Source organism: Lates calcarifer, linkage group LG13, assembly GCF_001640805.2.
Source record: "Lates calcarifer isolate ASB-BC8 linkage group LG13, TLL_Latcal_v3, whole genome shotgun sequence".
In the NCBI taxonomy this organism is placed as follows: Eukaryota; Metazoa; Chordata; class Actinopteri; family Centropomidae; genus Lates; species Lates calcarifer.
The window spans coordinates 14,623,142-14,645,925 of record NC_066845.1 but is presented as its reverse complement, the minus strand read 5'-3'; the positions used below and the strand labels follow the sequence as shown (position 1 = coordinate 14,645,925).

At 42.2% G+C, this 22,784-nt stretch overlaps 1 protein-coding gene across 7 annotated transcripts; it reads left to right on the top strand.

The window, feature by feature from the left end:
- Window positions 1–412: 412 nt before the first annotated feature.
- sorbs3 (sorbin and SH3 domain containing 3) lies at window positions 413–22,179 on the top strand. 7 transcript variants are annotated; one of them, XM_018668934.2, is made up of 21 exons: window positions 413–552; window positions 8,918–8,990; window positions 9,728–9,916; window positions 10,134–10,206; window positions 10,460–10,593; window positions 10,744–10,807; window positions 11,410–11,448; window positions 11,547–11,634; window positions 12,328–12,436; window positions 14,002–14,055; window positions 14,219–14,326; window positions 14,997–15,052; window positions 16,464–16,534; window positions 17,149–17,210; window positions 17,396–17,442; window positions 17,572–17,686; window positions 17,771–17,896; window positions 18,895–19,446; window positions 19,574–19,665; window positions 19,783–19,889; window positions 20,680–22,179. In XM_018668934.2, the coding sequence occupies exons 2-21, from the start codon at window positions 8,979–8,981 to the stop codon at window positions 20,739–20,741; spliced, it is 2,160 nt and encodes a 719-aa protein (XP_018524450.1). In that variant the 5' UTR covers window positions 413–552; window positions 8,918–8,978; the 3' UTR covers window positions 20,742–22,179. The 7 variants fall into 7 exon arrangements, with proteins under 7 accessions (XP_018524450.1, XP_050930846.1, XP_018524452.1 ...); XM_018668936.2 differs by lacking the exon at window positions 413–552 and adding an exon at window positions 3,248–3,428 and having other exon boundaries at window positions 17,152–17,210; XM_018668937.2 differs by lacking the exon at window positions 413–552 and adding an exon at window positions 3,252–3,428 and having other exon boundaries at window positions 21,303–22,179.
- The last annotated feature ends 605 nt before the right edge of the window (window positions 22,180–22,784 follow it).

Genomic DNA, 22,784 nt, shown 5'->3' with positions numbered 1-22,784 from the left:
CCATCTGGATTTCATAGAAATTGCTCCAGACTATCTTTTGTGCTTGATATGAATGTGACACACACAACATCTAAAGACCTAAGACAAGGACCAGACAATACTTTTATAATGAGTGTCACTCATGCCTATTTATTGAGATGGCTTTGGAATTCACCTCCTCTTCCATTGCATGTAAAACACTAGAGGGCGGTGCCACAGAGCCTGTGCGCCTGTATGGGAATCTCTATTATTTCCAGCTGTGGATGGAAACTATTACTGCGCGCCTTCTCCCTGATGAGCTTTGCAGTGCGCACTCACATACACACAGACATGCAAACATCAAGCCATACACACACACATTCATACACACGCCTACGGACACCCAGTCAAACATTCAGACCCACGCTGAATCATTCACCAAAGATAAAAGACACCCTGTTGGCCTGAGAAAGAGAAAAAGGGAGGGAGAGAGAGACACACAGAAGAGCAACAGTGGTTCCCTCCTTCTTTTTCATTCACTTCCTCTCCCTCCTCTGCGCTGAGGAGACCACTCTGCTCAGCCTGCACTCGCCTGTAAGTACTCTACAACTTGTGCTGCCACTTAATACCAGAGCCAGGGTTAGTATGACAAAGAAATAAATGCTCAGAATTCAAAAGATGTTTTTCCAAGCCTTTGTTACTGTCATGTGACTGACTGCAGTTTTGATTTAGTGGTTTTGAGTTTCATTTTGATTTGAAAGTGACTGCCTCTGGCACAGATTTGAGCATCATGTTGTTGCTGTTCTTCACTGCTGGATATTTTATCACTGGGAACCACCATGATAAACATGATAAGACAGGGCTGTTTATCTGTTGATCTGTCACTTTTTTCTTTTTGTATTTTTTTTTTTTCTCAGAATGTTGTTGAGCAACAGTTGAGCAGTTACATAGAAAAGGGTGGATATGAGGAGGACTTTACTTCAGCAGAAGCTAAATCTTTTATTGTCTGTGGTTCAGATGATGGTTATCACCAGCCCCTCTGTCCAAAGGCCACCTCCTGTTCCTGGCTTTAGTTGTTGTTCTGGTTTGAAACATTTTGGTGTGTGAATATTTGTGCTGTTATAAAAGTACTCATTCATTTTTCTTTCTAAACCAAACTTCTCAAAATAAGCATCCTCCAAGCAGCAGGTCTCACGAGGATTTATAACTATACTAGAGATGTTTGTCCTCATCAGCCAACAGTGTGACCCGCAGTCCTGGGGATGTGCACAACTCAGAAAAAATGTTGTTTACTGCTAAAATAAACCCTGATGCTTTTGTGTTTGCTCTCAGAGACATTCCATGAGGCCTACCTCACAGCACAACCTGTGTTATGAATGACACGTAGCAGAGCTGTATGATGTCCAGAGCTCCTTATCTGTCCTCCACAGTTACGGTGATGCTTGTTTACCTGTTGGCTCGTGTCTCTCTGGTTACATCCTCCTATTTGATGATAACTTTATCTTGTTATTTTTGCAGACTTGCTGTCTCTTGTTACCTCGGAGTAGACAGAACTGGCAGTTTAGAAAAAAAGCCCAAGGCTATAGTCATTAAGTGGTGTAGTTTTTGATTATATAAGAGATTTATGTCATGGTTTATTCACTCGCTGGAACCGTTGGCTGTCAGGCTTTTTAATGAGCTTCTGTAGTAACATACTGGCACATACCACTCAGTGTGTGAGAGGACACTGGTTGGCCTTTACAGCACAGTAAAGTGGTGTTGGAATCCATCCATCTCAGAGGGGCTGAGGTAAAACATCATGCCTCTTTCCTCCTGTCCTGACAATTGTTTCTCCGTAAGAGTGAAGCCTTGTGTTTGTTTAGCAAAGAGACAAAAGCGAACAAGGGTCCAGTGTGGGAGAGAGGTGTCGAGTCCCAGGCCAAAGCTCGCAATCACCTCTTGCGTGATTACCTCATTTAGCTGCAGAGTGACAGGGTGTCAGATGTGGACACAGTGGGGTGAAAGTCTGCTCCAGTGGGGACAGGGCACAGATTACAAAAGCGGAGCCTCTGCCTGCCCTGAGCTGAGGCCTGCACTGCCCTGGCCTGCCCCTCAGGTTTGGCGACTCAGGCCGTTTGGCAAAAACAACCATGTGAGGAGAACAGGCTTGGTAAATGGATATCTGCCCCGCTCTACCAAGCCAGACCACTGAATTATTAAAAAGAGCTGAGACCTTCAATTTCAAGTTGGAACCGACCAGCACATGCACACACACACACACACATGCACTTTAAAACAAACAGATAGACCACTGACTAGACTCTGTTACATGTCGGTCTTTGCCTGAACTTTAGTTTATTGCCAGAACCCATGGTGTGCATGAGATAAACAGCTAATTGCATCTGTCAGCAGGTGACTGCATCACCCACCTGCAACATGGACATTGTAACCCAGTCTACCTGCTGCAGGCTCAGCGCCAAAACGAGCCTGTCAGCACATTCAATTTCAGGTTTTGCGGTGCTTGTCTTCACTGGCAAGATATGTGGGCAAACTGGAAATCCTGGTTTTATTTGGGAAAGTGCTTATTGCAAGAGCAACAGCGGGATCTGAGAGTGTTCTTCATTCCTTTTTTGACTGTTGTTGGCTGTTTGACCAACCATCCGACCGGAATTTGACTGACTTATCAGTGCACATACCACATCTCCTACTTTGAATAATTTGTGGTTAAAAGTGCAAAACACGTCTAAGTCCTCAGTTATTTCCTTCAGCTTTGACGAACAACAGTGTTGCTGCTGCTGCTGCTGTATGTGTGTGTGTGTGTGTGTGTGTGTGTGTGTGTGTGTATGATCATGGGAGAGATGGCAGCAGGACTTGTGCTGTCAGTGTTTGACTGTATGTTGTAGAGTAATGACTGTGAAACACTTCCAGAACAACTGGAACAGAAAGAGCTACTATTCTCCCTTCATGCCTTTAGCTAGGCAGAGACCTGGCCTTTGTACACACACACACACACACACACACACACATATAGAGATACACACACACAAAAGGAGAGGGAGGCATGGGAGAGATAAAGTTAGGAGGGGGTGCCATGGAGTCACTGGTCAACATTTGGGAGGTGGAGGTGATGAACTATTTGCATTCCCCTCTGGTTAACCCTATGCTGTGAAATATCACCGTATCGCAACAATAGGGCCGCTTCACTGAAGGAGGTGCCCTGGACTGACAAGCCAAGAGCAGGGTGGCTTTTGAACGGGGGCCGAAGTGGGTTGCTATGGCGATGCCTGTCAACCGGGAAGTCCTCCGACGGAGGCAGGCCGAGAGAGGGCTGGGAGTGTGTATGTGAGAGAGAGAGAAAGAGAGAGAGAGAGAGAGGGCAAGCTTGTGTGTCCTGGCTAGTTTCATGAGTGAGAGGGAGACAGAGCAGGGAAGGTCTGCGGCGTGGTTTACGTGCAGGACGGGGAGAGGTGTCGAGGTGCTGCTTTTGAGAGGTGAGTACACCCTTTCCCATGGGAAGCACAGGTTTATATGTTTGCGTTGGAACTCTTGTCTGGCAGACTGTTTTGCAATTGTGTTTTTTTTAAAGTTGAGTAACCTGTCATCTCCCAGGTTGATGTTAACTGCTCAGGGCTGCTCTACAGGATTAGTGCTGCAGACTTACCCAGGAGTCCAGTGTCTTAAAAAGCTTTTGCTTTACACCTGAAAACAAGTTGACCCATGTGATCTGTGTAGTGTTGAAACACATGTGAGTTAAAGCCAGAGCACAGAGGGAGAGACAGAGTGAGGGCATTTGTGGGCAGTGTTTCCCAACATGCCATCCCTCATTGCTCTGCCCAGTGGGTAGACAACCTGACAACTGCCAGGTGAGCTGTAGAGAGTCAGAGGAAAACATTTGTTCTGTCAGAATACTTTCCCAGTCCCTGCAGCAGATATCGAGCCTAATGGCCCCAGGACCGTCCAGGCATCACTGGAGGCTCCCCTTACTGTCAGGATGATTTCCACAGCCGGCTCTGATTCCCTTTGTGATATTACTGAGGGGTCTAGCTGCCAGTGCTCATATCCACAGGTTGCACTCAGCTTTGAAGATGCAAAATGACAGGCATGAGGATTTGTGACATTTTTCTCCAGTTACTGTGTATTTTCTCATGGTTTGTCTGACAGATTTTGCCCTTACACACTCACACAAATAATGAGTTATGTTTAATGATGTGATGTCTGCTTGTTTTAAGAGCAGATCTGATAAAACTGCACAGTGCTTCAGCTCAGTGTTGGGCTGTTCTTGGAGAGAGAGAGAGAGAGGCTGTGATTTATTGCCACGCAGCTCCTCCTGGGAAAGCATTGCCTCTCCATTGACAAGAAGCACACAGACTGACTCCTCCTGGTGCTCGGGCTAGAGGAGCACCATACAAGGAGGTGAAATACTTCCCTCCCTGATAAATGTGTGTATCCCCCAATAACTGCATATCATAAACTTGCAGCTTCAGGACCTTGTATGGGCTGCGTCCGCGCATCTGCTAAGATGCAGGAGGGCAGCTTGATTGTGATATCAACCTCTCAGGACCCCTAACATCTCTCACATAGCTGCACAGTGACTCATTTCATGTGTTTAGAAATAAATGCCCGCTTTATTTATTCACCAAATGTGCTTGTAATTACCTTTCACCACTTTTTAAGGCAGTTTTATAACCTTGTTATGTAACTTGTCGGGCAGCAGTAACATTGTGTTCGTGCAAACGGGCGATAAGATTTGACCCTTCTGTCTGTCGCACCGTTCACAGTTAATATCCAGGAAGTTAACACTTCATTAGAGGATCTGGATCTGTTTACACTTTTTGAGGCTTGTACGATATCTGTAAGGGTGTTTGAGCTCCAATATGATGGAGGTCAATGCTCAACCAAACATAATGACCACCTTAAGCAAATATTTAGCTCATATTTTGGCCAGTTTCCATCATGTAAATGACTTAGATCCGTTCATAGGAACGTGTGCAGCAGTTTTCCTACTTGTGGTGTCAATGATTAACTCTGTGTTTCTGTGTTTTTACCATGGGGGTGTTGTCCTCTGCACACAGGAGCAGAAGACAACAGTTGTGCTAATGAAGTGGGGAGATCAATTCATAAGTGACAGTTTTATTTGTTTTATTTAAGCCCATTGTCCACACTCATTACCAGCGCATTCTGGGACGCCACTCGCTCTTACAAGTGATTTACGGACAACGTGATTCTCCCCCTCTGACCGCAAATCATTACTTTCCTCAGACGGCAGATCGCAGAGGTTCATGGGTCGACTACTGTGACGGTTATTCATCGGGGTATGTGTGGTCACCTTGACAGCCTTGTTCTTAGTGGGAACAATGTGAAAAGCTCTGTATGTGGTGGAGAAGGAGGGAGGTCATCGCAGGTCAGGGTCTCCTCAGAAAGACCTGGTCTCATCCTTCTACGGAACAAAGACAAGGAGGGAAATTTCATGACTAATGGGCGTTGAGAAATATTGACCTCACAGCAAGTTCAGATGTATAAGCTGACCTTGCTACTGAATGATAACCACATTGGATGGTTTCTCTTGTCATATGTGTTTGTTTTTTTTCTTTTGCAATAGTGTTACTATTACATTACTATTGTGTTGCTGTTCCCAGCTGTGGAAACCTCCCATTGTGATTCACAGGAATCACAGGGGTGTGGTGAAGTTCACTGACCTTGTAGCTGCTGAGTAGGTTTGCTCTGGCTCAGCAACTTCAGATAATAGTCTGGTTCCTCATCCGCTCCTTTCAGAAAAAAAGGAGAAGAAAATAAATCCCCATGCCCGACTAACGTAACTTTCTGTTTTAGAAATATGTCACGACACAAATGTGCAATTTTATATAGCTGACATATAGACTTCTGTTTCCAGGGTTTAGAGAGTTTAACATCTGGTCCAGTGCTTCGAGAGACCAGATGAGTTTCCTGGGAACAGAGGCAGAGATTTCCATACCAAAATCCCTTGATTCTCATTTTGCAAGTCCTCAGTTACCCTATGCTGCCGGACTAAATGTAAAGCAAGAGTAGAGTGCTACATGAGAAGCAGTGTGTTTTCAGTGAGCTGGAAGTATAATATGCTGGTGTTTTAGAAGCATGTCTAAAGCAGGACATCATCTCATCTTCATCTGAGATGCACATGGGCCTTTTATGGCTCTGTTTTTCCTCCATCACAGAGCTGATCCGGTGGTGATAATGGACCTCTCACCTAGCAGGGGTTTTGACTTGTAAATACATGGGCTATAACCTCCACATATTTCAGAATGATAGCATCAAATTGCTCGCACACTCCACCAACTCTAAAGCTCTCGTCTACATGAGAAAGCTTATAGCTGCCTCCACTGTTGAGTCTCAGTAATTACATAAGAATGCACTGGGCGTTCAGAGCAAACCCAGGGAGAGCCAGACTTCTGGACAGGGATTTTCTTGCTAGATATCAACACTGATTTTTCCTTATTAGGAAGGATTGTGTTTGGTGCTCTTAAAGGGGGAAATGCGTGCAGTGCTGGAGTATTTCTCTGTTGGATTTTCGCTCCCTAGGGAAATGAGACACAGACACACTGTTATGACATGAGCTTACTCATCAGGATGCTACTTTGATGAAGCAGGGGGTTTCAGCTCTTAGGACTCTGAGTGGAGGGGAGGGATCTCCAGAGTCAACTTGAAATGAAAACAAAAAGTAATCCATAATTCATGTTATATTAATTCGATGTTATTACTTTATTTACACAGGTTCAGCAATTCAGTCCCACAGAGAAATAATGAGGGGTTAAACTTCACTGCACTTCATATTGTAACATATTGCAGTGTGTGCTAAAGGGGTATTACGCCAATAGGTAAGGAGAGTTATATGAAAGGTGTTTTTGTGTTGCATTATGAGAAAAGGTGGGATTCAGGGTTTTTGGAGCTTGACCCATATTTAAGATTAAAAGTCATCGCAGCCACTGCTGCTTCAATCTCTTATGGAAGTTAATAGAAGTGCATTACCAAATCTATGGTGTAATTCTTAATTCTTAATTCTATTAATACATTTGTTAATATATTTCAAGTAACCACACAAAACTGTGTAAAGCTTGATTATGACAGAGGGCAGCTGTCATGGACTCCAGCAGCTGCTGCTGATGCTTGAGCAGTAAAGAAGTGAAAGTGTCTCCTGGATTAAAGAGGTTTACTTCTTCTAAATGCCATGGGATTACTTATCATTTGTTCATCAGTGTGATGGGGCCTTTAAAATGAGCAGCAGCCTGTTCGGGGGATCTGTGGTGTAAATAAGCACCAGCATGTCAAACACATTGTAAATGGGATTACTTTAAGCCATTATTTGTAAATTCTGCTTGTTTGCAGTATTGTCAACTGTGTGTGATTGCTCTGGGGGGATGATAGGTCATTTGTCATGCCTGAGCAGTAATGGTATTGTTGTAGACACAATCCTGCAGTTCCCATATTTTGCCTGTTATGTAACACTGTTTATTGGGAGATGATGACTCAGATAGAGTGACATCGTTGTCTGGAAACTGGAACATTGATTCTGTCACCGCAGGGACTCTGTGCTGTCTTCTAACCTTGTGCACAGAGACACAGAGTGCGTATAGTTTTCTTGGTCTCAACCACAATGATTATAGACTCTAATGCTCAGCTGCAAATGCCACATGGAAAACTCATCAGTGCAAACTGTGCTGGGCAGCTCTCAGCCTGTAGTAGCCTGGTCCACACTTGGTCATTACTTTCTTGCCAAGCTACAAAGCCATCGTATGCACCAGAACAGAAAAATAGTGTATTCCTTACATTAAAACAAATCTTTGGATCATTTTTTTCTTGTTGCTGTGAGCTCACAAAGAGTCACTTAACGACTTTCTTTTGCAGAGACCAGGGTTACAGGGATGCAGGGCTGTACACTGGCCTTGGTTCTTTTGCCTACACTGTCATTATGGGCCATTTAGCCACTGTAGATGAGAGTTGCCTGCCTCATACAGGAGCGGAAATGTCCTCCCCCTCATTCTCCCAATGCCTTTGATGTTGAAACAGCAGGCCCGATCTGTTTCTCTGAGGTGTGATTGATTAGGGGTCCAGAGTAGGTCTCCACTTTCAGTAGCAGACCTTCTCCATCATCTACTCCCCTCAAGTCCAGCTTATTACGGCATTGTATGACTGGGAAGAATGAGGCAGTTATGTGAGTCACACTCATTGTTTTGGGTGGGTTTTTCCATAGTAACAGGGAAAAAGTGGGTGACGCTAACTTTCCCTCTTTGGAATACTGGTGGGACGGGATAATGGAACAGTTGTCAGCTCTGCCTGGATGTAAAATGTGATTTATGACAGAGAGGCTTTGTGGAACCCCACACAACTATTGACTCAAAGGGTTAAAAAAGAACCTGCTGCAAGTTTCAGAATAAAAATGTAAGAGATACCATCTTCCGATTTTTCATTTCATTTCAGAGACATTGATTCAATATCTCCAATATAAAAAGCAATACATCTACAAACCATAAAGGTCCTACAAACCTATTTTCTCATTCAGCTTACAATTTGATTAACTGTAAACTGAATGAACATACAGTTTTCTGAAATACAACAGTTTCAGTTACAGGATTTAACAACATTTAACTTCTTGTTGTTGCTGATTTAGTCATGAATATTTGATTTCATATAGAGACAAAATTCAGGGGTAACAATGGGTAACTTATGTAAAATTTCTCCAGGATATCTCTAACAATTTATCCTCAAAGTGGTGCAATCATGAACTGGCAATATAATGTGCATGTTGAGAAATTCTTTTATATCTAAATGCACATTTGATTCAAGACACCAGTAGATTTCAAGTCTGTCTGGAGGTGCTTGTTACTTTCCCTTTTTAAAAATATAGCATGGCTAATGTTCATGATGGGGATATTGTAACACCTTTACAAAATATTTCAATAAAAAATGAAAAAAGTAAAATGATAATGTATCTTGTATGTCTTTGCAGACACTTTTGATGCTGGGTGCAAGAATTTGATATCCATCACGCAAGGACCATAACAGATCACATGCAGTCTCAGGTAAAGCCTTTTTTAACTGTTCTAAATATCCACATTTCCAGCTGTTTCACAAATGCCATTGTTTTTAATAAGCATGTTTAAATCCAAGAGGAACACTCATGAGTGACACACAGTCCAGTGTCACAACAACATGCCTTTGGTGCAGATAAGAATTTAACTGTTGGCTACTGTAGATGAGACGCACGGGGGTTTTCCCACGAAGCACCTGACTGAAATACATAGTTTTCCAATAGGAGAGCTAGACTGGCCATCATTAGCGGGAGGGGGGTTAAAAAGATCACCATGGAGACCACCGGACCACTACTAGCCCTGCTAGACTTTGAGGTTGACATCAACGACCCTTTCCCAACCTCTCTGGCCCCGGCTCCACCCTCTGGCTGGAGAATACGGAGGCCTGGTGAATAGGGAGTTAATGGGCTCATAATGGTCCTCTCCTGTTTCAGTGCCCCCGCTCTGCACCTTGAATGAGGCCTTTCTGCAGTTGTGGCAAGAGAGATGATGAAGTGGGTGGAACACCACATCCCACTGGTCCCGCTTTAAATAAATTAGGGGCCTTTTCATCAGAGGCTCCCCCACAGAGGCCAGTTATTCTCTGGAGAATAGCGGGGCTGCTAACAAGTTCACATGACCTTCCATAGAGAGCGATGTTTACCCAGAGCCAGCAGGAGGACATGACAGGAGCAAAGTTCACATATTGTTTTCGCTCATGCATATTTCTCATTTCCTCTAATGTTTAGCAACTCACGGAAGTAGTTGGCGATCCAAATGGCTCCCGGATTATCTTCTCCGGGGAGCACAGAGTCTCTTCAGGGCAGCAGATACTAACCTCTCCAGAGATGACCCACGAGGTGGTCATCTCCCCCGGCCTCCCTACTCCTCCTCTGAGCCCTTTTCGCTCTGCAAGGCTGCCATCTGGAGAGTTCAAGGTATGCACATAAATGTCTTGGAGACTGTTAATAACAATGCTGAGGCTGAGTGCTTGGAATTCAGTAAACAAGTGCTCCTCCCTGTGGAAATATGCAGCATCACAGTCTATACATACAGCCATGGACATGTCTTGAAACCACAGATATTGTAGTTGTCAGTCACTTTACTCTGAGATGTGTGTTTGAACTGATTGAAAATAATTCTGCCCTTCTCAAGGTTTCAGAAGTGAATGGAAGTGGCCCAACAACTCTCAGCTTTGGATCATACTATGGCCCCTCACAATCACATGGTAAGAATTTTCAAATTTCATCAGTGCTGGACAACTAGAAATAAGTTTTTGGGGAATAAATGATGATTAAGGTTAATTTCAAATGAGACTTAAATGAGACATCACAGGAGACAATGATTAGAAAATTCAAGAAAATAAGACATCTGGGTTTCATGTGATGTGGTAGGGTTTAAAATCAGATTCATTGTTGTATACTTTCCATGAAATCAATAATGAAACATAATTACTAAAACTGTTGTGTTGTTGTAATCAGGAGGGCTATCCAATGGTGTCCAGGGCTCCTCCACTTTACCACGCAGCTGGACTCCCACCAGGGAGGAGAGGCTTATCAAGTTCTCTGGAATTGGTCCAGTGGATGAAACTGGGATGCCCATTGCCTCCAGATCTGTAAGACAAAAAAAGCACTGCCTAATATCAAACACAACTTTTTTTGCACACCTTTTTTTTTCTTCTGTTATATCCAATGTGTTTCATTTCTCAAAGCCTTATTGGACAGGTTTGTTTACTCTCTGCACCTCCCCTCTCTTCTTATACTAGAGCGTGAACAAGCCCAGAGACTGGTACAAGAGCATGTTTAGACAGATTCACAAGAAGCCAGAGGGTAAGGATGTACCTCCTCCTCCTCCTCCTCCTCCTCCTCCTCCTCTCACACACTCAAGTCTATAGTGAATTCCTCTCTGTCAGTGTCAGGTACCACTGAGGTGATCCAGCAAACAGATTATGGCAGAGGCAAAATAAGATGCGATGAAAGAGCCCTAAAGTCTCATGTCATTTTGTCTTATTAACTCTGACAATAATCCAGCTTCTCATCTCAGCCCCTCCCAAATCTAGCTTTTCATTTGTCTCTTTTACGTGTTGCGTAATACTGTAGGAACACATTCCCTGTTCTTTGTGTGGTTAATGGCAAAGTCACAGCACAGAGGTGGTTTTAGTGGATTACTCTGGATCAGTTCTATTCCAGAGGAATATTTTCAGCTCTCTGCTTCTGTCATTTGTCCTCTTAAACAATACTGGATTTTAAAGCACTGAGAAGTGCTGCTGCAGTGTAACTTACTGATGACATTTGGCAGTTATAAAAGCAGGATTACTGTCTCACTGAGGGAAACATTTTTGTAATCCCTTACTGTACAACTATGATATTTTGATTGATTTGTTGATACAAAGTACTCTTTAAAAGGTGTCTGTGTTGTGTTTGTTTGCCAGAACCTGAGCTGGAGGATTCAGAGCGGTGGTCAACTGAACGTAAGTGAATTCACCAAAGTCCACATTGTTGTCCTGTCCACAGACACATTAACAACTCGTTCTTAACACCTGATCTCTACTGATCCACTGCTCTGCAGGGCTCAAGTTATCTGCCAACACAGAAGAAAGTCCAGATGCAGACAAGAATCTCTTCAGACTGACACCGTATGGGGCTCTACCAGACTGGTGAGTTCAAGCTGACTTGATGTAACTGCTTCAGGGTCACAGGGTGACTTAACATATCCCAGCATGCACTGGAGAGGAGACAGCCAAATTGCCAGTCCATTACATTACATTACACCCACAGCACAGTCTGACAGTCTCTCATTTTCACACCTTTGGGCGATTTAATTAAGTCTTGATTCAACCTGAGCTGCATGCTTATTGAGTTTGGTAACGCACGAGAAACAGGAGTCAAACTTAAAGGAACAGACATTTTGGGAAGTACGCTTACCCTAAATGTTTAAATATGTAGGTACAGCAGCCTGTTAGCTTAGCTTAGCACTGGAAACACCTGGAATATCTGGTGGCAACCTCGCAGTGCCTCCAGATTCTGAAATGCTGAATTCTAAATGTTTAGTTTTAACAGTATACTGATGTTTATGCATGTACTGTTGACTTTCAATTTCTTTTAACTACTAAAAGTAGAATGCACACCTTCATGCATTCATTCCTTACATCAGATAAAGGCTGCAGGTGACGTCTTTGCTTGAATACCAGCAAAAACTCAGGCCAAGAGCAGTGGAGGGAAAGTGTGTGGGAGAGACAAGTTTGGATTTGTTGTTACAGGCACTCACAATGAAACCATGATTAAGTTGCTGTCCACGGTGTTTGTGTCTATGTGGGTGTGTGTGTGTGCGTTGGGGTGTTATGTTTCAGGAGCGAGGATGTAGATAAGCTGTCAGACCCTGGGAAGCAGCACCCTCAACCGAAGAGCATATTCGACTTTGAGCCCGGGAAGACCACTGCCTCAGAGAGCCACAGCCAGGTACGACCCCACATACAGTCATGGTTTAAAAAACAAGCTCAGATATCACTCTGATTTCAGCAAGAAAAAAAAATGCTTCTGCCTGATTCTTTGACCTCTAGATTTACTCAGCATTGTTGTTGGCTCTAATCACGGGAGTTTCTTTTTGTAGTCTTGCGCTGATGTTTTCCCAGTGTGAGGCTCAAGAACAGGTTTGAGGATGGGCACCTTTTCTTTAAGGATTACAGCCTAAGTCCTCATATTTCATCTTCTCACGCAAGCTTTCTAATAACTTGTGAGTGTGGTCATCCACCAGTGTACCTGCTGCTTACCACCAGATGTGCTCATTCCTTTTATTCTATCATTCATTTAGCTTTTCAGACAAGAATAGACATGATCTAAGTATTTTTTATGAGGCTGACACTTAGACTCATACAGCATTTATTTACCACTGGGGTTGTACTTTATTGTCTGGTTTGTCTTGTCTTGAGAGTACAGCCGTTTTGACGTGTCCCTGTGTTAAAACACCCCTGGTGAGTTATGGAGCGGCGTTTCTAAAGTTTTTCTGAGTGGCTCTTGCAACATTGTCCCAGATCTGGTGCATATTGTGCCTTGCGTCTGCACTTGTGAAGAAAAGGAATCTTTGTTTCCACCCCACCCCCCCATAGGAGCTGAGGTGTCTTGTGATCCGTATTATGGTGTTAACCTCTTGTGGTGTATAATGGCTCACAGCATGGAGACTTATTTCATTTCCTTTTTATGACATGTTGTATCCCCTGGACAGCATTTAGAAAAGCAGTGCACAGACCATATCAGGTGTTTGTGCTGCTTCACAGTGACATTATGGTTTGTGATTGTAGTGAGGATGACTTCCAAATGAGGGGAAGGTCTTGGCATTCAGAGAGACACATTTAGCCAAAAAAAAAAAAAAAAAAAAAAAACCTGAAAATGGAACAGGGGGTCTGTAGTTCTCTCCAGCACAGCCTTTTAAAGTAATGCTTGACAGAATCGTTTGTATAAAGGGAGGGTGAAAGCAGTAATGGCTGGCTACTTAAATCAAGCTTACAAAAATATGGATGTTTCCTTATACCTCTGCTGGCATCTCGACAACCAGCCTGTGTCCTTAACTGTTGTTCACACATTTTTCATGAAGGAAGTTGAGTGCCAAGCTAAAACTAAAACTTTCATTGCTATAGCTTTGCCTTATGAAATTAGAACACTCATACACACTGACCTTTACAGCTATGTAGGTGGAATTTACCTACAAGGGTTGTGGGCCCCTATTATACATGGCAGCATCACTATAAAAACATAATTTATCAACCTAGAGGTCCTAAAATGAGATTTTGGTCCCTCTAAAGAACAAGCTATAACATTAAGTAAGGCCCAATATTAAGAAGTTGATATTGCTGCAAATTCCTAACCAACTTTGCAATTATAATTATATACAAGCAGTTGTTATGGAGTCTTTAAGGCTCCTGGATGTCTATGGCCTGGGACAGTTACCTGCTTTGCCTGGGTGGCAGGTGTTCATAAGTTAAGTTAACTTAAGCAACATCTGTCTAGTGTTGTTTTTCTGTCCTTAGACTCATCTATTCCCGAAGAAACAGCCTGAAAAACCAAAGTCCCCTTCAATTGAGGTGAGTAGCTTTGACACAACTTTGATTTCTGCCTCTCTGTATCCACTCTACCAAGACTTTTGTTTTTTAAACCATTAAAAAGGGACACCAGTAGCTCCAAAAATTAGACTCTGTATTATTGTTTTAATTTTGCCCTTCCAACCCCATCATTGCTCGGGCTCAGGCCAGTCTGGTCTCTGAGCTGAGTCGATTTGAGGCTGAACTTGACTCGGAGATCCAGGGCCTGGAGAGGAGACTTTCCCAGAAGAAGCGGCATCGAGGCCGGGGTGAGGTACTGAGCCCCCCTCCTGACTCTCTCTGCTGAAGCATCCCTCCTACCCCCCCCCCCCCAAAAAAATCTAGCAGAATCCCACCCTCACCCTTACTCCCCTCACGCTCCCAGTGAAGGCTGTGTGCCTCAGGGAGATCCCTCTGCTTGCTAGCTTTGACCACGTATGTTTTTGTGACCTGGATGACAGCCTTGAAACCGCCTGCTTGCCTTGCACTCAGATTGATCTGCTATGTTAATCACCTGCCTGCAAGCTCCTCCCCTCACCCACCTCAGCAAACGTAGACCTGGCTGCCAAAAAATGAAGAAAATCAGTTTTCTTAAAAAATCTTTTTTTTTTTTATAATGTTGTTTAGATTTTCCCTCTGCAATCCCACAAAGCTTGTTTTTAGAGAGCTGACTTGAACTTGGATGCCAAAAAATGTTGATTCTCATGCTTTTCCTGATTCTTGTGTGATTAAATCAGCTTTATAGGCTGTAATTTGACTGAAATCACAGACAGCCCAGACAGATCATGAGCGGTGTGCTGTTTGTAGCCCGAGGAGGATAGGACCCAGGGGATTTCTTGCTCCTTTGGGAGTGGTCAGCACCTCTACTTTGTCTGAGTTGTTGTGAGATTTCCTCCAAGCTGTGAGATACCGAAGGCTGAGTTTAATGCTCACTGTGCTTGCAGGAGGCCAGAGGCAGAGATCCTGTTACCGCTCCAAAGACTGTAACTGCAAACTACAGGTCAGTGACAACATTACTAAAGAAGGCAATATGCAGTATGATTACTCCAAACAATTGATCGGCAGCTTATAATGGCATCTTTACTGACCTTTTAACCACATTTTTACAGTTCAAAATGCATTTTTCTGTATGAGATTCCACTGAAGCACTAACTAAAAGTGCTTGTGCTCAAAGTGTACAGATTTTCAGGTCTTTCAATGGTGTCTTTTTGCTTTTATTTATTTTAAGTTATGGCACTCCTGTTTTCTGTCCTTGTTACTTTGTTGCAATGATGCAGTATTTTCACCAACAAGAGGACAAGTGGAGTCCATGTCAGGCCACCTGAGAAATTGAAAAAAGTTTTTCTGACAACTTAATGCTAATCATGCTATTGATGCCGATGTTTAGCTGTTATTAAAGTGGTTTTTATTTTAATTGTTTGGATTTTATTATAGACATGCAGGGCAGGTTAATGGAAAGGCCAGGGTCAATCACCACATAACACGTCTTCTCTTGGTAAACACCCCGCCTCTTAATCTACTTTAATATTGTTTCATCAAGTGGGAGTAACAGCCCATTGCTTCCTGCTGTTTTGAGAAATCGAGCACTGTGATTGGACCAAGCAATAATAATGCTTTGCAGGGTATCTGTTAGTTGATCAGGTGACTCTCTGTGCTACACACTCTGGTGAAGCTGGTGAACTTTAACAAGCTCAAGTACACTATTTGTTACTTCAAACAGCAGCAGACAGCATTCCACATTTCTCACCATGTGTGTAATGCATTCTTGGAGGATTCTCACTGTTGTTTGCTAAGTTGAGCTCATGGGTTTTGACCTTTCTGGCTAGGTGGGATGAGGGGCTTTTAAAAAAAGAAGAGTTTATTGCTAAGGATGTTAAATTTCAACTTAACGGCAGAAAGAAAGTGTCCATTTATTTTTTTTAGTTTCCAGTTATCCAGTCAAGTTGTTTATCTATGGGCATCCAGCTGCAAACGCTGGAACACAGAACAACACTGTCTGGAAATATGCAAATGAAAGCCGAGGCAGTTAGGCAGGAAGCTATGGGGTTTGGATTAATTCTTAACCCAGAAACGACCAGACTCATGATTCCGATCATGAATAAAGTCTCAGGGCTGTAAAGATAATTTAAGATCCAAACTTCATCCAAACCAGATTTTCAATTAGAGGATTACAACATGACTCAGACAAGTATCATCTGCATGTCCCTTTCAGCTGTCTGATTATTTGTCTCATCTCTGTCCAGTGTTTGAAAACCAGCATCTGCAAACAGATGCACTGTAATATAAATCTGCAGGACACACACACACTGCCTCCTCACTTCATGTGTGTGTCCTTTGATGCCATTAGAAACCTTTTCCTCTTACTGGGAGAATATAAACATGAAAAGCTCATGTTTTCTTCACTTTTGCAGCAATCCATCAGCATCAAAGCAGCCCATCCATCGCTCTGTTGGTACATTACTGGCGTCCGCTCCCACATATGGTAAACATGGACTTTATAACCTTTTTCTTCCCACATGCATACTGTGATTTTCCCACCAACTCTGTTGTTGCTTTGATAATGATTTTGATAAGAACCCTGGTAGTATTATTTCTAACTATTTCTAACAGTAATGTCCATACGTTTCTTGAAACCTCCTGACCCACCAGCAGACACGTGTACTTTCAGCAAGCAGGTCATTATTTAATCAGGCTGCATATATCTGATGAAAGCTTTTAGTAATCTAATGTATTCTGACAGTCTCATGATTCTCTTTTGTTGTCTCTGTTGTCCTCTGCTCTGGTATTTTACGTTTTAAATGAGGCTGTTGTGTGCATGGAAAGCTTTTTTTCCCTATAGAAACAGAAGGTGCTTTAGATGGGTGGGGAGGAAGCCCACAAAAATAGGAAGTGGAACTCAGAAGACCTGATCAAAGATTAGCTTTATCCAATTGTTTTTCCTGGAAATTCAAGATCCCTTTTTGAACTTATGTACTGCAGCTGTTAAGGCTCTGATTACTTTTTCATAGCAACACATTCAAAAACAAGACTTGCCAAAGAGAGCGTGCACATTTTGACTCTATTGTTTTACCATTGTGTCCTCACTTTGTTCCACAGTAGAACGTCTTTCCCCAGCAAATGAAACCATGGAGCTCCCGCCTAAGAAAGAGGAGAAAAAGGTATGCTTTTGTGACTTACTTGTCACTTAAAAGACTGGAAAATCTTTTTGAAATCCATTTTGTTGTGTGGTGATTTTAAGTTAAGGCCTTTTGTTTTTGTGATAAGAATAGGTTCCAAGTTGTTTGTATGATAAAGGCATGTGTACAAATTCCCAAAACACTGAATGATTTGTTTGTTTTTCCAGATGAAAGCTGCACGAGCCAAGTTCAACTTCCAGGCTCAGTCACCCAAGTGAGTTAGACTATTAGCTGATATAATAAATACAGCATTTCCTTTCCTTCATACTCACAGTTGCAGCAATATCAGATGTAAAGTTCTGGATTGAATCTGAAGTCTAAATTCTCTTGTTCCTTTCTTCAGGGAGCTGACACTGCATAAAGGCGACATTGTTTACATCCATAGGCAGGTAGATGCCAACTGGTTTGAAGGAGAACATCACGGAAGAGCTGGCATTTTCCCCACATCTTATGTGGAGGTGAATTTCTTCACTGTAAAATGTAAAATGTTTATAATTGAAGACCACATGACTAAAAATGATTTCCTTTTCTTTCCTTCACAGATTCTGCTTCCTACAGAGAAGCCGACACCTATAAAGTCTCCCACCCTACAGGTGTTGGACTATGGAGAAGCTGTGGCGCTGTATAACTTCAACGCTGACCTACCTGTTGAACTTTCTTTTCGTAAAGTGAGTATTAATATGGATTATGTTAAATGAACTGTTACTGAATTTATTGCTGCACAAGAGAGGATCTTTGTATAAATAAACACCCTGAGCTAAAAATTGGAACTGCAACAGAGACGAATATGCCAGCAGCTGTGTTGTTGTTTTCACACTTTACTTTTTATATAGATTGAAGATGAGATGCTTGTAAATGAAAGCTTTTTAATTAGTGAACTTTAAAGCTGCTGGTAGGTGGATCTTTAACCTGACCTCAGTGTTACTTTAAACCTAACCACTCACCTCTGCTACACCTAATCATAACCTAACCTAAGCCTGACCCTATCTGCAGAAAGGGTTGTCACAGGAGACACCATTTTAAATGGAGGAAAACACTGAAAGGGAAACACATTTTGACACAACACTGGGCTCTGTCCAGGGGTAACAAAATCCACCTACCAGTACCTCTAAAGCTCTCTAATTAACATTAATATTGTTATTCTTTCATTCCTGGAACTGTGCTGGGATTTTAAGACTCCAGGAGGTTACTGTTTCCAGTCTTTGTGTTAAGCTAAGCTTAGCTAATTGACTGCTAGCTATAGCTTCACATTTACAGAATACACTGGATCAGGAGTGCTATCAATCCTCTCATCTTACTCTCACTTATAAATAACGATTAACATATTCACCAAAATATCAAACTATTCCTCTTAAATCGTCTTATCAAAACCAAAATAGGTTTCTTAACCTGTCGAAAAATGAGAAGAAAAAAAAAAAGTTTTACACCTTTGCCACTTCAGGTGGTCAAAGCAAAAAGCTCCTCAGTGCAGTTTGAGAACATATTGCATTTTCAGAGGTTTATATCTAAGATAATGTTTCTGTCATTAATGCCATATCAGAATTGACTGATTAGAACTGACTTAGATCGGTGCATGATAAACAGACATCAGTATGTAACTCGCAATGTGGATGATATTTTTGTGTAATAACTAACTCTTCAAAATTCTATTTTATTTTTTCCTCAGGGTGAGGTGATCAGTATAACCAGGCGTGTTGACGATAAGTGGTTGGAGGGGAGGATCTCAGGGACCAGCCGGAGCGGCATCTTCCCGGCCAGTTATGTCCAGGTCAACAAGATGCCTCGTACCAAATTATCCACGGACGACTACTCGCCAGGCCCCATGTCTCCTGTCTCCCCTGGACCTCAAAGTCCAGGACGTCCACTTCACTCACCCTGTCCGCGGTCACCATTGTTCCCTTTCACCCCTACTTCCCTCAGCCCCAAACCCGAGCACTCCCCCCTGAAGCCGTCTTCACCTGTACCTTACAGCAGCCCAGCTTCACAGTCACGCTCCCCTACCCAGACACCCACACCCAAAGAAATGGCCAATCGGTGGCTCCACAGCACCTCCAAAACTGCTTCACCCACCAACCAGAACAACCACTGGGCTGGGACACCCTCGACTAACCAGAGCTCCACAGCTAGAGCCGTTTCACCTTCCACTCAGTTGTCAGCGTCTGCACACAGAGCAGGAGCTACCACAGCGAACACTCCCAGATACACTGACCCCTCAAAGGTCTGCTCTCACTGCTTCAGAAAGTCACTGCATGTCCTAACCCGTGGTGTTAGTGTTTATGTTGACAGGATTGTGGCTCATCATTTCTTATTTCATAATGCCTGACATGAGGTTTCTATTTTTTTAGGGTGCAATACCAAACCAGGTTGCTCCATCTAATCCACATGTCAACTCCCTGCCGCAAACACAAGTCCCAAACACAGTGGTGCAACACCAACCGTATGTCCCAAGATTTCAGTGTTTTATTTGTTGACATTTGTTGACAAGTGTTGCAGCTTTGGTGAAATTGTGGCTCAGACCATTTGTTTGTCTATTTATCTATGTTCTCAATTTTAGATATAAAGCAGTTTACAACTACAAACCACAGAATTCAGATGAGTTGGAGCTCAGAGAAGGAGACATTGTACAAGTGATGGAGAAATGTGATGATGGCTGGTTTGTAGGTAAGGAGTAAAAGATTTATTTTAAAATCACAAATAATTCTCAGGGTTTATTACACCCTCAATTGTTTTCCTGTGGAAACAGTATAGTGAAGCGGGACATTATGTAAAGATTGGTGAAAAAGTGTCTTGACTGTCGTCTGCCATGGGCCTCCAGAACAGCTTCAGTGCCTCTAGTGGAGGAATCAAATATCAATCTTCTAAAATATATCCTCTCATTTGGTGTTTTGTGATGGTGATGTGGTGGAGTGCACTCATTAACATGTCACTCCAACATCTCCCCAAAGTTTTTATTTGTATTAAGTTTAGGTGACATTGAAGGCCATGATTCAAAAATATTTTAATATTCGTCAACATCAGCATTTGTTATGTGGATTTTTTTTTTTTTTTTTTTTTCAATTTTATCCATTTTTTCCCCATTAATTTGTTCCCTTTGTAGATTGTACACCAATGGAGTGTCTGTTCGGGACAGTAAAGTAGGTTTTTACAATAGGGATTGATTAAAAAAAACAACAAAAAAAAAAAAAAACAAGAGCAACAACTCTGAGTCACTAAAGAAACACTTTCTATGAAGTAATGAAAGAATGGGATTTTACAGTAGGTCTGCAGTATTTAAAAATATTCAATAAAATTTCATTGAGATAAATATCAAAACATTTAGCAGTGTCAGCTCCCCCTCTAGTGGACATCATGAGACATTGCAGGTGTAATTAGCACAATGAAGATTTTGGATACATGCCTTAATATATTTGTTTCTGTTGTCTGACCACAGCGTGTGCTCTGTTTTCTTTAGGTACGTCAGTACGGACACAAGCTTTTGGGACTTTTCCCGGGAATTACGTGGCACCGGTTTGATTTCCTCACTTCCTGCTTGCCCACATCTTCACATCATCATCTGGACTTATAAGAGCCCAATTAATCACTCCAGCTTCACTCCAACAGATCCTGCTTTGACACCCTAGCATTTCTTCCTCCCATTACCCAAAACACTCCCAAACCTGGTTTAGTCAGACCTGCATGTTTCCCAGAACAGAGGCAAAGGCAGGGACATTGAGTGGTTTCTCACCTCCCTGCACGAGTGTATGCATGTGTGTGTGTGTGTGTTGCACTGAGACTCTGAGAGTGTTTTCACACACACCACTTGAGAGGAAAGAATGAATGCTGATGATACTGTTTCAGTTGCGAAGAATGGTCTTTTTTGTTCCACAACTATTTGCAGCTGCAGGAAATTTGCATTCCTTCCCACTGAAACAGCACTGTTCCCTCTGAGGTCCTGATACAGTATGACGCAGCATCCAGCTTTCTGTCGCCATAGTGCCATCACCAACCACTGCTGAGAATTTTGCTTGAGGATGGCACATTTTTCTAGGATTTTGTTGGATTATTAATGTTTCCTTCAAATATCCCCCACCCCAGACTTTCTTTCAGATCTCTGAAAATCCCCTGGGCAAGTTTTGCAGAAACAACACGAACATCTGTAGATTTGTGCTAAAAGTAAAGCACAGTAAGGGCTCAGACATGTCAAGATAAGTTTACAGCCTATAGGCTTTGCAGAAAAGCAAATATAATTAATGCATGTGCTGGTTTCTTAAGTAAGTTGTTTATTGTAGAATATTTGGCTTTGGATGACATTTGTCCCTCATAAGCCATGGAGTGGAATGCCAAAGTTGAAAGTAAAGAGGCAGATCATGTTGGGTGCTGTAATAGAAGTTGCTTTGTTCTGAAATTAAATGTAAAACCTCTGTACATTGTACAAGATAATCTGTGTTGAACAGCTGTAAGTTAAATCTAGACAATGCCTCCACAGCAAATGGTTGAATGATATTTTGAAGTATTTGAAGTAATGCTTTATGTGCCAAATCTAACCTTTGATGACATTTCGCCTTTAAATTCTCCACTGAAGAACCCAGGCTCACTTTATTTCTGCTATGTTTGCTACTACTGCTTTTACAGTGTTTTCTCTGCTTAATTAAGGAGATAGCATTTTCACTCTGAAAACAGTATTCTGAAGGTCACTTATGTCTGTGCCATGGTCACCTTTGATGAGTGTGATCTCTCTAAGCCTGATTAGAAATCCTCATCATGAAGTCATTTTGCTATTTTATATGATATATTCATGATTTCACTGTAAAAAAAAAATCATATGTAGTAGACACAGGAGATGATTGTACAGACTGTAACCTTTTATCAAATTGAAAGTATAATATATATTTGCTTATAAAACAATGTATCTCATATGTATGGTACGCACTTTTTTAAAGCAATTAGACATTACAGAGTGATACTGAAAGGAGTTTGTGATCTTGTGTTTTTTTTTCTCTTCATTTAACAACATTTGAGGCAAAAAGACCAGGAAATGGAAACTTGTATAGTTTCATACAGGTTTAGTATTGAATCTTATAAAATATACAGATATCTCATAACATAAAAGTGGCAACCAAAATGGAATTAAAATACATAAAAAACAATTGTAGAAGCAAGCCTCTTTTCAATTTCACTTTCTTGACTGCAAGACATTTACATCCACAATTTGTTGATATATTAATGAAACCCATTCTTCCCTCTGTACCACTGACAAACTCACAACCCCAAAAATGTATATTTCCACCCCCATGCTTGACAGTCGGCAAGGTGCTTCCAAAATGACTCTGGCTAATCCAGATGTGGCTTTCCAGGCCTCAGGCGTTGACTTTTGTGATGAGGTCACAAGTAAGGTTTCCCTCTGATCACGTTTCCATTTAGTTCCTGTTTGTGCATCAACGCTGCACAGTGGAAAAGTGCACCGCCACTCCTGTGTCAGCTAAACCTTCCTGCAGTTCCTTTGCAGTCATATGTGGGTTTTGTTTCACTTTTCTGCCAAGTACATGTGCAGTTTTATCTAAAGGTTTCTGGGATTTC

Bases quoted from the DNA above. Each gene is read 5' to 3' on its own strand.
- sorbs3 (XM_018668934.2), top strand. The intron at 10,207-10,459 runs GTAAGAATTTTC...TGTTGTAATCAG, and splicing joins TGGCCCCTCACAATCACATG to GAGGGCTATCCAATGGTGTC. The intron at 19,890-20,679 runs GTAAGGAGTAAA...TGTTTTCTTTAG, and splicing joins TGATGATGGCTGGTTTGTAG to GTACGTCAGTACGGACACAA.